The sequence below is a fragment of the Nanorana parkeri genome, unplaced genomic scaffold (genome assembly GCF_000935625.1).
Source record: "Nanorana parkeri isolate BGI_ZX_2015 unplaced genomic scaffold, ASM93562v1 scaffold67, whole genome shotgun sequence".
NCBI lineage: Eukaryota > Metazoa > Chordata > Amphibia > Anura > Dicroglossidae > Nanorana > Nanorana parkeri.
This window is the reverse complement of record NW_017306335.1, coordinates 666,712-681,433: the sequence shown is the minus strand read 5'-3', so window position 1 is coordinate 681,433 and position 14,722 is coordinate 666,712. Positions and strand designations below refer to the sequence as shown.

Genomic DNA, 14,722 nt, shown 5'->3' with positions numbered 1-14,722 from the left:
CCTCCCCCCGAGAAAAGCCTTTGGTGACAACATGGCTCCGTCATAGATAAAGTTTAGGGAGTGAGCGTTGTCACCCTAGGACAGAAAGTGTTACAAGCAGGATTACCAAGTAAAAATAAACCTATAAATGAAAACGAATGCAGCCACCGCATTTATATGTGGTAAGCTGCAGTATATTTCAGGTTTTTTTTAATAACCGTGTGTAAATGAATTTTCTATTTGGAAACCTTGTTTGAGGCAATCAGTTGCTCTTCTGTTTTTCCATAGAACTAACAGGAATGCTCACTTCTAATCTATATTCAGCAGCTTGAGAGGCTGTGACATTCTATGCTAACTCCTCTATATGTCCTTTACTAGCTGCATTGCATGATGGGAAATGACAGACATTGAGTGGAGAGACTTGTGTCTCATGTCACTCTAGTCCTTGAGGAGAGGCCAGTGACCTCCAGGACTTCTGTGTCTGGCACAGTTTGCTAGGTATCACAGGAAAGGATTTCCCAGATATATTGACCAGGTTTGAACAAATTCCAGGAAGACTGTGCACCTATAAATACAAATTGCATGGGCCTCACTGTTTTAGTAGTTGAGGATTCCAGGCAAAGTGACAAGTCACATGGAGAGTCACATGCAGAAACATTTGTTTACCCTACTGGACTCTGCTACCAAACTTCTAGTGTGATGTGCCCCTTAGGAGTATGTGACTTTATTGGCTTACACCTGAGACATTTCACTACTTGTTTGCAATTGCGTTGTTTCCATTACATTAAAATGGATGACCTGCTGAAAAGATAATTGCCAGGAAGTGGTAACATTTTCAGTGACACGTGGCTTAATTGTAGCTTAGAGAAACAGTTACTTTGCCTATAGCCCACCCTTAGGCTTGTGTACCTACTGAGCCAAGCTCCCTTGCTGCCTCCCTGCTGTAGCATCCCCGCCTGTCAAAGCTTCAGTGTTGGAGCATAGACAAAGGGATGATGTCATAGCAATCAGACGACTGGCCACTAAAGCCAGAGCACTGTCCCATAGATGAGGTCATATCTGACCTGCTTTGTTACCGAAGACTCCCCAGTGCTCTTGCTCCAGGCTTGATAAGTATACATTCCTGATGAGGTGGGCTATGTGCAGTCAGTTTCTTTTTAAGCTAGAATCATTGTTCTGTTGCTCTTTAGGATCGGGTGCATTGTGATGAACGTCACCCCAGTGGGTTTCTATTATAAGTCTGATTTTGCCAAAACTGATTCTATCCAATCTTTTAGGCTTAGATGTTAACAAATACCATAGCGGATAAGGGTGTTCTAAACAGGTTGTGTATGTAAAACATTGTCTGATGGCACTGACTATCCCTGTCCTGTAGGTGCTCCCGGCCGGGGCAGAGAGCACAATGGGGAGCCCGCCTGGCGAACAGCCACCTCCTCTTCCTGGACCTTCACTAACTCAGGTGCAGCATGAACCTCATTTTCTTCCATGTAACCTCTCAGTGGATGCATCTCCTCATCTTGTGCATGCCCTTTCTGCCTTTCCCTCTGTCCCATATGTTGTCTGTCACCCTTCCAGTGCAGGCACAACCTATAGTGAGTGAAAAGACAGCACTAGAGATTTATGGTCAAACTCAACCCCCTCGTACTGAGCTCAGTAAATGGTAGGGTGACAGAGACCCCCCCTCCTCTGACCCTCCCTGCTTCTCATTACAGTCCCAGCAGCCCCTGGAAGACCTGGATTTCCAGTTGAGAAGGACGTTGAGCCCAGAAACTGTCCCTGCCTCCTCTGCACCCAGCTGTGTGAGTGTGAAGGCTGCGAGTGTGGCTGTTTTACCACCTTAGTTTAAAGTAATGAATGTAATTCTCATGGTCATCCATACTCCACTGGCTTCTACGGTCCTGCTCTCCCACTAAATGCTTACCACAAGTGAACGGTCATGATGTACTGATTTTAAATCAAACCTATACCAATAAATATGGTAAACTGGTGGACCAGACATCTGACTTTACAGCACTAGATTAGATATGTGGATTGAGTTAGTTGAATTTTTTAAGTACTTGTAGGAAAAGTGTATGTATAGTTTAACACCAGCTTGTAGTTTACTGGGTTTGTTCTTTTTAGCACAGGAACATGTTAAAGCCACACTAAACTCAGGAGGTAAACCTTAAAAATGCATTCAAGTACCTTAACAACAAAAATATATCATATTGGTGTATCACTTGGCTGTAGATCCTCAAATCATCTCTGAATTGGTGCTGACACTGTCCTTCCTTCTGGAGGGTGGCTACTTTTGTTTCCCATGGTCCCTGTGTGTGCTGCAGTAGCCACCGCTCCAAGCTCGCTCCCGTGATGGACTACAATCCCATGTTCAGTTTTCCAATTTGTATTGAGATTGTAGTCCATCACAGGAGCGAGCTTGAAGCGGTGACTACTTTACAACACACACCGGGACCATGGGGAGCAAAAGTAGTCACCCTCCAGAAGGAAGGACAGTGTCAGCACCAATTCAGACATGATTTGAGGATCTACAGCTGAGTGATACACAAATAGGATACATTTTTGTTTATAGTTAGGGGACTGGAATGCATTTTTTTTATTTTAAATTCTCAGTTTAGTGTCACTGTAAAGCAACTTGGTTTCTGCGTTACACGCTGAAAAAAAGGGTTTATATTCTCCTTTTTAAGTGCTACAGCATACTCTTTACATTTGACTTTTCTAGGAGTGTTGGATGCTTGCATTCCCTACTGTGTGCTGCTTAGAGCGGGGTCCAGGCATCCCAACACCCCGCTCTAAGTCTATTGGATATGAACACATTTGCTCTGAGAATGAAGATCTGAGGGACGGGCAGTATATATTATACATTATACGACCTGTTGATGACTGGAGTTCTTTTTAAATCCTGCATTTGAATATTAAATACAGCATTTGAGCAGAAAAGGCTGCAGTAGTCAAGCCGTGCCTTCAGCTTAAACACACCTCAGTAGGGGTCCAAAGAAATGTAGCATAAAGCATGTCGAACTTCATGTCGAGGGGAATTTGCTGACCTGGTTGATGTGTGTTCCAAATGCAAGAAAGCGGCCGTCGACATGAGTCCTTAATTTGTCATTTAAAGTGGAGGGACAGATTTTACATCGGTCCTCTCATGTGACTTGCTTTTGATTTTAAAAAAATAAACTAAAAATAAATGATCATGATTCTACACAACAAAAATTGAATATGATTGAATTATAGCAGATTTTTTTTGTTTTATCCCCGGGAAAACTAATTTTAGTAAAGTTGATTTCTGAAAGGTGTGATTCATTCTTGGAATTAGATATATTGAGCACTAGTATTATGACATTAATGGCCATCATTGAGATACACACTGTTCCTGCTATTTTTATTTTACAGTATTCCAGGGCACTGATTTAATTCTGTGATTTGTGGGGTGTGTCATGATGTGTGTTTGGTACAAAGCATGTTGAACTTGTATACAAATAAAAAACATGCTTAAAAAATCGCGAGCCGTAGCTCGCGGTATACTGAGCTTAGGGTGACGGGATTACGCTAGTTTGTGCCCTCCCGTTACCCTTAGGAGAACTATGGCCTAACCCCATAGTTTTCCTTTAACAAAGCGGTAACCCCGAGCCACACGCGGAATACAGCGTAGGTCCCCGCTGTGTCCTCCAGCCGCTTCCGGGTTCCATCCCTTGCGAGCGTCTGCGTCGCAGGGGGGTGGAACCGGTGGGAAGTTTGAAAGTTTAAAAAAAAAAAAACCCCCGAAAAAAAGAGAAAATAAAGGGGAAAATAAAATCATACCGCCAGGGAGGTATAAAAACGAGCGTCGAACGCGCGTTTCACTGAACTTAAAACGAGCTGAAAAACCACGCCTATAGTACGCCCAGGTGTGAACCCAGCTTAAGTGGTTAATATGGGTGTCTGTAGCAAGAACGGAATTTGATGACTTCATGCTTTGATAAGCCCCTTATTGATCTGCCAGTTGTAGTGTGGTTGATTTTGTGTTTGCCCCACTGGTGTGTGTTCCTTTAATGCTACCTGGCTTTGCCATCTATTTTGCAGACCACAGACTTTTAACATGAAAGTTAACTTTCAATTGCTTGCCCTCCTTTTTAGCCTGTGTCAAGTGCAGCCCCTGCAACTGCAGCCGGACCCGTGGGTGTCCCGTCGAAGCTTGCCACTGATGGTAAGTGCAACACAGCTCAGTCACAATAAGATGTTTAAACATGATGAAAGATTTCTGCTATAGCACACGGTGAGGGGGATTTATCAAAACTGCATGGCAACCAATCGGCTTCTCTGTTTCATTTTCAAATCTTAACGGAACAAACTGAAGAGAGAAGCTGATTGGTTGCCATGAACATCTGCTCCAGTTTTTGTCTATTCCAGTTTTGATAAATTCCTCCCAAAGACTTCAATAAAACTTATATCAGAGTTTTACTTTGCAGTCTTTTGAACCCATACAGTGAGCAGAAGATTTTATGTGCACTTATTTATTTAGCTTTACGTTTTTCAGTTTGAGTGTCAGGAGTCAGATGTTGCCTGAAGTAAAACATACTGCTTTGTTGGCCGCCTGTCATCAGATGATCTTATTCCTTTTAACTACTGATATTTGACACGGTTATGCAGTTTCATGAGTTGAAAAGAGCATCAGGGAATCAATTATTAAACTTTAGGGTGAGCTTTGACTCTTGACGCTCAAGCCTATTAATATTCACTGGTTCCCTTTTAGAATCCTTATACTAGATTTAATAGTGCTGCTTTGTGGTTCACACATGTCCTGCTGTCCCTTTGCAGAGTTTATTCTGGTGCTCCCATAAGTCATAATGCTAAGACGGCATAGAAAGATTTTTTTTTTCTTTTCCTGGTTTTACTTTGCCCTCACCGCCTCTAAACTATCATGAGACTTGACACACACAGGCCGGATAGGTGAAGACTGTCTGCACATCTCATGACTGCATACCAATAGCTCTTTGTATACATGGTCTTTTTAGTTCTTAATACCATAGCAACAAAAGTAATGTCTGACTGTTTACAACAGATACTGGTATGAACACGTTATACTGTGTTTGTTTTTACACCTTTCAATTTAGAGCATGTTCGTGAAATGTAGATATATATTTTATAACTTCAATAATGTTTGTTTTTCATTAAGTTCCAGAGCCGGAAAAAGCCAAGCCCGCTGCAGAGACTGGTGGTTCAGTCCGGAAAATGGGGCGATTTCAGGTATGTTCCTTGCATGATTACATTTCATATTCCGGGTGACTAATCTGATATATTACAAGCAGCCTACCTCTTATGTATAGAGAATTGCTGCTAGCTGGCCTTAAGGCAATGCCCATGTGTTGGATATAAAACAAGAAAAACCTGCGCTTCTGGATCCAAATCGAAAAAAAGAAAATCGAACAAAGCCAGAAGCTGCTGAAACTTAGGCAATGCGCCTCAAATGAAATAATCAATTAATAGTGTAGCGTTAAAGGCTTTAAGGTGTGTAACACCAAAAATATGTGTGAAGTGAAATATATCTTTATAAATTGTGTCAATCAGTGTGCTAAAACACATGAATACAGATATATAACTGTATAGTAACTTTATGAGTGAAACAAAAATGAGAAGGGATTAATTAAAGAAATGCTTCTAACAGTGAAAAAAATCAGTGAGAAACGGAAGAAAAAAAGAAGAAATCCGTCTAAACATTCAAAGCAGAGTTGCAATATTGTGTACAAATTGCTAAATCACTTGTGTGATTATTGTGTACAAATAATTGTGGTTAATCAAAACAAATTGTGTTATTTGAACCAATAAAGATTATGTGACAAAATGAAAATAAAAAATTATAACGATCTCATGAATCTCAAAAGTGTCTTTTTCTTTGTTTCAAAAAATGTGTCCAATCGATATTCCTCTGAGCATATGTTATAGATAAACAGGCAGCAGATGTAAGGGATCCCCTCAAGGGTGTACACTCACCAGATTCAGAAGGTATACAAGTTATGTATAGCGCCGAAATGCCGGTAGCTGTTCACTTATCCGATCATCTGGTTCGTCTTCTCCGAGATTTATGGGAAAACTGTGTCCGTCTCCTGTTTCAGTTTTGACACTTTTGAGATTCATGAGATCGTTATCATTTTTTATTTTCATTTTGTCACAATCTTTATTGGTTCAAATAACACAATTTGTTTTTGCAATTTGTACACAATATTGCAACTCTGCTTTGAATGTTTAGACGGATTTCTTCTTTTTTTCTTCCGTTTCTCACTGATTTTTTTCACTGTTAGAAGCATTTCTTTAATTAATCCCTTCTCATTTTTGTTTCACTCGTAAAGTTACTATACAGTTATATCTGTATTCATGTGTTTTAGCACACTGATTGATTGACACAATTTATAAAGATATATTTCACTTCACACATATTTTGGTGTTACACACCTTAAAGCCTTTAGCGCTACACTATTAATTGATAATGCCCATGTGTTGCACTTTGTGGATGTTCAGTCATGGACAGAAGCATATAAATATTAAAAATTGGTTGAGTTTATCTCTGCCTGGAAATGCCTTGCTGCAATGTGATTGGCTTAATAGATATTTGTGATAGACCTCTGAAGGTTTGCTGTGTTGGAGTCTGGCACCAAGCCGTCAGTAGCAGATTCTTTTAAGTCCTGTAAGTTGCAAGATGGGGTCTCCATGGATAATACTTGTTTTTCCAGCACATCCCACAGATACTTGATTGGATTTAAATCTAGGGAATTTGGAGGCCAAGTGAACACCCCAAATTCATTCTGTTCCTCCAACCACTCTTGAACCTTTTTTGAAGTGTGGCAGGGCACACTATACTGCTGAAAGAGGTCCATCAGGGATTACAGTTTCCATGAGACTAAAACCAATAGAGCCGCAGTTTTGGAGTTGCTATGACCCAGTTGTCTAGCCATCAAAATTTGTCCCTGGCCAATCGCTCAAATCCTTACACTTGCCCATTTCTTTCTGCTCCCAACACATTAACTTCAGGCACAAAATGTTCACTTGCGGCCTAATATCTTCCGCCCAATTCCAGGTGCCATTGTAACAAGATGTTATTTACCAGCAAGATAGCTTTATATCGAAGGCATGTTGGCACTCCTTTATACCTATGTATTAAATCCTAACGCCAGTTCCCTAAAAGTAAAAAAATAATTCCCTATGTATTAGAAATAAATTATTTCCACTGTAGGGTTACCACTTTGTGATGCTGAGCGTGTCCTTTTCCAGTTGTATGATGCCGATCACACAACTGTCATCACTCGACCCACTTTCTTTGAGCACATGGTGTCATGGCGCAGCCCTAGGAGGCATTTGATTAAGCTGCCCTGGGCTTACACAGGAATGCTGCAGAGAGTAGCACTATATCATTGCATGGAGGGGGGCTTTAAGTTTCTTCTAATAAGTACAGAACAGATACAAATGTACTGATACCACTGTGTTTGGGTTTGCATATAACAAGAAGGAAAAGTTTTCATATTACTCTTTTCCTGCAGGTTTCCGTTGCAGCGGATGATGTCCTAAAGCCGAGCGAAGATCCAAAACTGCCACAGCAGGAAGTTTCCTCCTCCTCGTCCACTACTTCTTCCTCCATGTCATGTAGCAGCCCAGAGAGTACACTGGTGAAGCCACGGCTCAATGCATCGGGGTCTTTAGACATAGTAGATGGTGTAGGACCAGCCCAGGTTCCCACACATACCCCATCCCCGAAGCAGTCTTTACAGGTGGGCCGGTTTCAGGTTACCACCTCCACCACGGACAGAGTAGGCCGCTTTTCAGTATCTCGCGCACAGGATGACCTATCATCAGGCCACACAGAGACTGAACAGCCACGAGCGTCTTCCCCAAAGACACCCCCCCATCTGAATGGACCTTCTTCCCATCCAGAGTCTTCGGCTACCCTAAGCGATCCACCCAAAGAAGGCCATGATGACAGCCTTGGCAGCCCTGTCATGCCGCACCCTTTGGGTTCAAAGGTCAGCTTGCAGAGTCTCAGCAACTCTTTTAACTCCTCCTATATGAGCAGTGACAATGAATCGGATATAGAAGATGAGGAGCTGAAGAAGGAGCTTCGGAGGCTGCGGGACAAGTGAGTGACCAGCCTGTTATGGAAGCTTTTTTCGGTGTTTGTTCAAATGCCACCCATTTAACCACACCCTGTCTTCAAATGATAACAGGGGTCTTGAGGCCCATCCTGATTACGAAGTTGATCATTACTGACTTGAAGACCAACTGAATTTTTAGATTATTTTAGCTAAATATGTTCCATGTGCATCAAAACAAAACGTGAGAGTATTTTATTATTATTTTTTTTTAAACAACGACATTCCGAGTAGTTAAGTCCTTTCCCTGGCTTGCTGCCAACACTCCCCCCGCTGAGCCAGACCTAGAGCTCTTTGCTTATTGCAGAGCTGTAGGGGGTGAGTTGATTCTGTGCTTGGACAACTGCTTCCACACAGAGCAAGGGCCCTTCTCTGCCCCATACTGGCAAGGAACAGACTTTTCTACTCAGGCTGTGGCTGCTTTCTAAAAAAATGAACTGTAAGACTTTCAACACCTTTTGTTTTCAGGCACCTGAAATGCATTTAATGGATTTAACCTGGATGCTCATTTGGGCTTTAAAGATGTTAAAAAAAAAAAAAAAAAATACACACCAGATGAGCCTTCAGATCCTTCATGGAGTACGGCTTTTGTAACGAAGCGACCCACATACATTTGTACATGTTGATATTTTGGGGTTTTTAATGCTAGCGTTTGTGAACTGTGCACCATCTTTATGGCTTATTTGCTCTACACAGGCATCTGAAGGAGATCCACGAACTACACGGCCGTCAGAAGCAAGAAATTGAGCAGCTGTACACAACATTAGGCAAAGTCCCTCCTGCTGTCATCATCCCTCCCGCAGCACCCCTCTCGGGCCGAAGGAGGAGACTCACCAAGGGGAAAGGCAGCAAGTCCAGTAGTAGGAGCTCCTACGGGAACCGCAGTCCTCAGCTCTCAGGTACCTAGGAGTAGCAATTCTGTATATTCAATGTAATATATTTTTATTACAGACAGGAAAGGTTTTGATTGTCTGTCTGTGCAGTGTGGACACCACTTACTCTTAACACCAACCCACTGGTTATATATAGCTCTCCTCCTACAATCCTCTCTGGCTCACCTGTTCTATTCTTTTACCTGTAGGTGACCTGTCCACTCAGAGCGCTCCTGCCACCATTCCCCCCCAGCAGAACCTACTCTTGCCCCCTACTAGTATGCCGGACCCCGGACACCACCTGAAACCCTCACCCTCCAGTGACATCCTCTGCTCTGCCTTCACCAGTGATGCTGCCCTCTCTGTGCCCAGTTTATCCGCCCAGGGACAAGGTAAACCCAAAAGGCACACCCTGGGAACATTCACCTTTCTAAAACTAACTGGGAAGCCTCTGTCACCCTCCGGTTTTTCATACTGCTAGTAGGAGGCTGCTCTGACACGTTTTCTCCTTGTCTTAGCAGTACAGGATTGGCATCAAAATCTAGCTTATGGCTTATCAGAAAACACCAGTTTTTAATAATGGGTGGGACTAGGCAAGTGATTTCACTATATGCTAAATGGAAACTGTGCATGCAGAACAGCTGGGTTATATAGCACAGATATAGCCTAAATAGCCATTTATCTGACTGTCCAACCAGAGCCGCTGGTTTATAGGACAAATACAGCCTATAGAGCCATTTATCCAACTGTACATCCGGAGCCAGCTGGCTTATAGTACAAATGCAGCCTAAATATAGACCCGTTTATGCTGCTTTTGGCAGGAAATATTGGGACTGGCATGGCTTCCAGGTTGCCTGTAATTTGCCCAAATTGTTAAAGTAGTTCAACCATCATGGGTTGTAAACTTGATGTTGTACTGCTGGTTACTCTCTCGGTGCTCTGCACTGCTCTGTGTTTGCCCCAGAATGCTGGACCGGAGCAGCACAGACCTCTGTTCTCTCCACACACTTTTATCCAAAGTTTTCCTTTTACATGTGCTGTCTTGTGATTTGTTACCTGTCTCTGCAGCATCTGTCTGTCCTCTTGTTTCTTTGTTTTATTCCATCTCCACCACAGGCTGGGCCAAGTTTAACTGTGCGTCAGAGCGGGTCTCCTTCAAAGTGGCCGGCAGGAGGACGCGATTTCTGAGTACGCCCTGCTTGGCTCTTTGTGTGTAACTCTTTACTCCTTCCTTGTCTCTTCTTTTCCCACCCATTGCCCTGCATGCACCCTGCTCGCCATGAGCTGCAGATCTGCATCCTGCTAAGACAGGAGAGGAACAGTGGGGATTTTAGGTAATGTGCTTTTCATAAGGTACTTGCAAAGAAAGGCTTCTATTAAACTGCCCTTTTTTTGTTTGTTTTGTGTCTGATAATTTCTGACAGGGCCAAATGATTTTTTATATGTAATAAGTTGTATTGGAGACTTGATCCTTCTGAACACTTGGCATGCAACAGATTTCTGCTACAAGAGAAGGGGGGAAAAAAAGAATCTGTCCTCTTCCGTTCACATTGGCATAGCAGTGAATAGTCATTGTATGGTGCAGGCATATAGCGGTTGTGTTGAGAACACTGGTTTTTAAAAGCTGCAACTTATCAGGAGAAGAGACCGATCCATCCCGCAAAAGCTCCTGAACTATAGTAGTGTGTAAAATACAAAGGGAACTTGTGCTGCCAAATATTGGGGCTACCATTGCTGATCTCTTCTGAAAATGCAAAGTACCTGGCTATCACGGTGATTCTTTTGGTGTTGCTGTGCTGGATGCAGGAAGTTTGACTTCACCTGCTGCATGCTTGTTCCTGGTAGTGATTCAGAAAGACAGGCAGCCTTTGTATTTGTCAGAAGACAAGTTTCCTTTACTTGATGTACCCCTTATACAGAAATGTTACTTAGCTTCATTTAAATCTTCAAGTTAAGTGAAATTTGACTGACTTAATCCTTAGAATTTTGCCAGAGGCTGGATTTGTGCACAACGGGGTTAGAAAAATGAGATGGAATGACCATGAACTTCTTATTTGAGAGGTTGCTGACCTTGCTAGCACAGGAGGAGACCCACTGTTCTCCCTGTAATTATACTCCATGTTACAGTTGTCTCTTCACACTCCTATCTATACTGCAAACATGGAGCTGGTTCTGCTGTTTCACAGACCACTCACCTGTGTGCTTTGGGATGAAAGTAACTGGACCTAGCCCATTATGCTTTCAGTAATCCTTAAAGCTGAATTTTGGCCCAAGAGCTTTCCTTTAAATATATGAATCAAAAGCCACAAAGTATATAAATCTGCCTTGTGTGCACCCAATACCTTTTGCGCACATCTAATATTATGTAGACTGTACAGATTGGGTGAAAACAAGCAGATCCTTCCACTACAGGCTGCCTGCAGAAAACTACAGGAGGGGGTGGATACAAGACCAGTCACCCTGCACAAGGAATAAGAGCAGCAGTGACTGGTCTTTATTACAGGAGGGGATGGATACAAGACCAGTCACCCTACACGTTGAGAGAGAGCAGCAGTGACTGGTCTTATCATTGGAGGCTCCTGCACAGAGGCAAAGTGCAGGAGTTGTTTCATGCTAGCTTACTGTACAGATCTGGAAGAAAGACAGCCAACAAGTGAGAATGGCTCTTGTAGTTAGACAATATTTGTTCAGAGTTCAGCTTTAATGCAGTGTCTGCAGAACACACAGACACTGTTAGGCCTTTGGTTGAACATAGCAAAACCCTTTGATTACCCTCCTGTTCTTTCCTCTGTCTGTCTACTTCTGCTGGCCCCATTTACATAGTTACATAGTATTTGAGGTTGAATAAAGACATTAGTCCATCAAGTCCAACCTATTAGGATCTCATTCTAGGAGTACCTGTACCCCTGTATATTACGGTCCCTTAAGAAATCGTCCAAAAGTTTCTTGAACAATTCCACATTATTTGCTGAAATCACCGCCTGTGGCAGTGAGTTCCAGACCCTAACTGATCTTACTGTGAAGAACCCCCTTCGCACCTTGTGCTGGAATTTTTTTTCCACCAATTTTAGGTTATGGCCTCTAGTTTTTGTAACGGAGTTAATTTTAAACAGTTTATCGCTAATGTTGCTACCACCATTAAACATTTTGTACATGGAAATCATATCCCCCCTTAATCTCCTCACCTCTAATGTGAACATGTTTAAATTTAGTAGCCTCGTCTCGTAGCTCTGGTCCTCCATACCCCTAATTAGTTTGGTTGCCCTTCGCTGGACTTTTTCCAACTCAAGGACATCTTTTCTTAGTACTGGTGACCAGAACTGGACCGCGTACTCCAGATGAGGTCGAACCAATGATCTATAAAGTGGCAAAATTATAGACTTGTCCCTGCAATACATCCCCTTTTTAATACAGGACAAGACCCTGCTAGCTTTGTTTACAGCAGCCTGGCACTGCAAACTACCTTTCAGTTTGTGGTCTACAATGACCCCCAAATCCTTCTCCATTTCTGACTTCCCCAGCGGCATACCCATAATTGTATAACCCATTTGTTTATTTTTAATTCCAAAGTGCATTACTTTGCATTTATCGACATTAAACCTCATCCGCCACATTAATGCCCACTCCCCTATTTTATCCAGGTCCTCCTGTAATGTTATAATGTCTAAGTCCGTGTCTATTACCCTCCCTATTTTGGTGTCATCCGCAAACACGGAAATATCGCTGTTAACACCCTCCCCGATGTCATTAATAAATAAGTTGAACAATATGGGACCCAGCACAGAACCCTGAGGCACACCGCTCATTACACTAGCCCAGTCTGAAAAGGTGCCATTTACAGATACCCTCTGGACACGTTCCCGTAGCCAGTTCTCTATCCACGTACACACCACCTCATCTATGCCCATAGCCCTCAGCTTGTGTAGCAAGCGTTTGTGTGGTACCGTATCAAAAGCCTTTGAGAAATCCAGATATACCACATCCACCGGCTTACCTCCGTCCATATCTCTACTTACCCCCTCATAAAAAGTTAGCAAGTTAGTTAGGCAGGAACGGTCTTTCCTGAACCCGTGCTGATTGTCATTAACTATCCCGTTTTCCTGAACAAATTCTACCAGATAATCCTTTATTATGCCCTCTAGCATTTTACAAACTACCGATGTTAGACTGACCGGCCTATAGTTCCCAGGTTGGCACCTTGCCCCCTTTTTGAATATTGGGACTACCGTAGCCCTCCGCCAATCACTGGGGATCCTACCAGTCATTAAGGAGTCCTGTTCACCAGTGCATTTCCTGCTGAAGCTTATCCTCCAGGCTTCTATAGCATACAGACCCCCTAATCAGCTGCATACAAGGCTGTTTGCTGCACCCACTGTGCCTTATATCAACGTTCTGTTGCACATTTTTATAAAGGCCTCTGATAATGCTGATGCAGTGATGAGTGCCATCATTCTCTATAATGAATGATTTTCTTGCATTTCTCTTAAAGGGTTATTAAGTCCTCAGCGGTTTTTGCATATATCTGCTGTTAGCAAGCAGTAGATATATGCAAAAACATTTTTAGAAAAAAACAAACTATTTTTAAAAAGGGTTTAAACTTACCTGTGTCTTCGACGCACAATGCTGTCTGAACATCTGAAGAGTCTCGGGCGGGCGCATGTGCCGTACAGATCTTCGCCGCGAGACAAGGAGAGACACAAGGTAAGTAAATGCAGCAGCGCACACCGGCACAGGCTCTCTGGGACTGGAAGTTAAGACAGAAGACTCAGTGATGGATCGGAAACCGGCACCAGCGCTGGAGGGACAGCTGAAAACTAAAGGAAAGAAGATGATCGGATCAAGAGGCATCAATTAGGGCAAGTCCTTACACTAACATTGGGGGGGAAATGTTATCCTTTTAATGTCACTTAAGTTTTTACCAATTTTTTTGATCTGACTTAAGTAGATTTGTAGCCTTTAAGTCCTTCTTTCATTTAAAAGTTGTTTGGGAGAAGGAAGTAGGAGATGTAGGATGAAGCTTTTATAGCTCAGAAGCTGCAGCCTGGCGCTAGTCTGATCTAACTTCTAAATCATAAATGTGGTGAAATAAGATTTCACTGATGTTATTAATGACATACATTGTGGCATCACTTGTTGGGCCATTGTGTAGCTTTGGAGACAGAAATGAGGATGTCTAGTAAAGATAATATAAATAAACTTCTAGGTTGCACATCACAGGACACAGGGAGTTGATTCTGCAACCAATGGGCTATGTGTTTCCCTTCAGGTAATTAGACACTGGCAATGTCTTTTATGCACTTTTCCACTTAAGACTCTTCTAAGCTGCCCATAGCCACTGTGACACCTAGCAGCAGCTATTCAGACCAGTTTTCTCCTCAGCAGAGTCTTGGTGGACTGTACCTACTCCCCACTGGAAAAAGAATCTGGGCGCCTCTGTCATGTACTCGGAGCACTGGATCTTGTGTGGGACACTTCCCTTGGCACTTTGTGCAGAATGTGCAATTGATGGAGTGCTTTTCAGGGCCATGGCTCTCTCCTTTAAGACTCCCTTCAAGGGGCACATATGCATTAAAGTAGAGCTGCAACAGTTAATCGATTAAGTCGATTAAAATCGACGATTGAAAACGTTGGCAACGTTTTCGATCATCGATTCGTCGGCTATCGATTGCTTAGCCTGTTCGGGGCTCCGCACGCGGCCTGAGTCGCACGTCACGCGTCACACGCTGCTCCCGACGTGTCCACCGCACAGGCCGCCGC

General features: G+C 42.9%; 1 protein-coding gene across 1 annotated transcript in view; it reads left to right on the top strand.

Moving 5' to 3' along the window:
* The window catches only part of WNK1 (WNK lysine deficient protein kinase 1), a 150,571-nt gene that overhangs the window by 125,428 nt on the left and 10,421 nt on the right, over positions 1–14,722 (top strand). The window contains exons 23-30 of the mRNA XM_018576418.1: positions 1,355–1,438; positions 1,692–1,778; positions 4,093–4,162; positions 5,132–5,202; positions 7,488–8,080; positions 8,790–8,992; positions 9,175–9,357; positions 10,082–10,153. Of these exons, the coding sequence (XP_018431920.1) occupies positions 1,355–1,438; positions 1,692–1,778; positions 4,093–4,162; positions 5,132–5,202; positions 7,488–8,080; positions 8,790–8,992; positions 9,175–9,357; positions 10,082–10,153 (1,363 nt within the window). The remainder of the gene's footprint in view (positions 1–1,354; positions 1,439–1,691; positions 1,779–4,092; positions 4,163–5,131; positions 5,203–7,487; positions 8,081–8,789; positions 8,993–9,174; positions 9,358–10,081; positions 10,154–14,722) is intronic.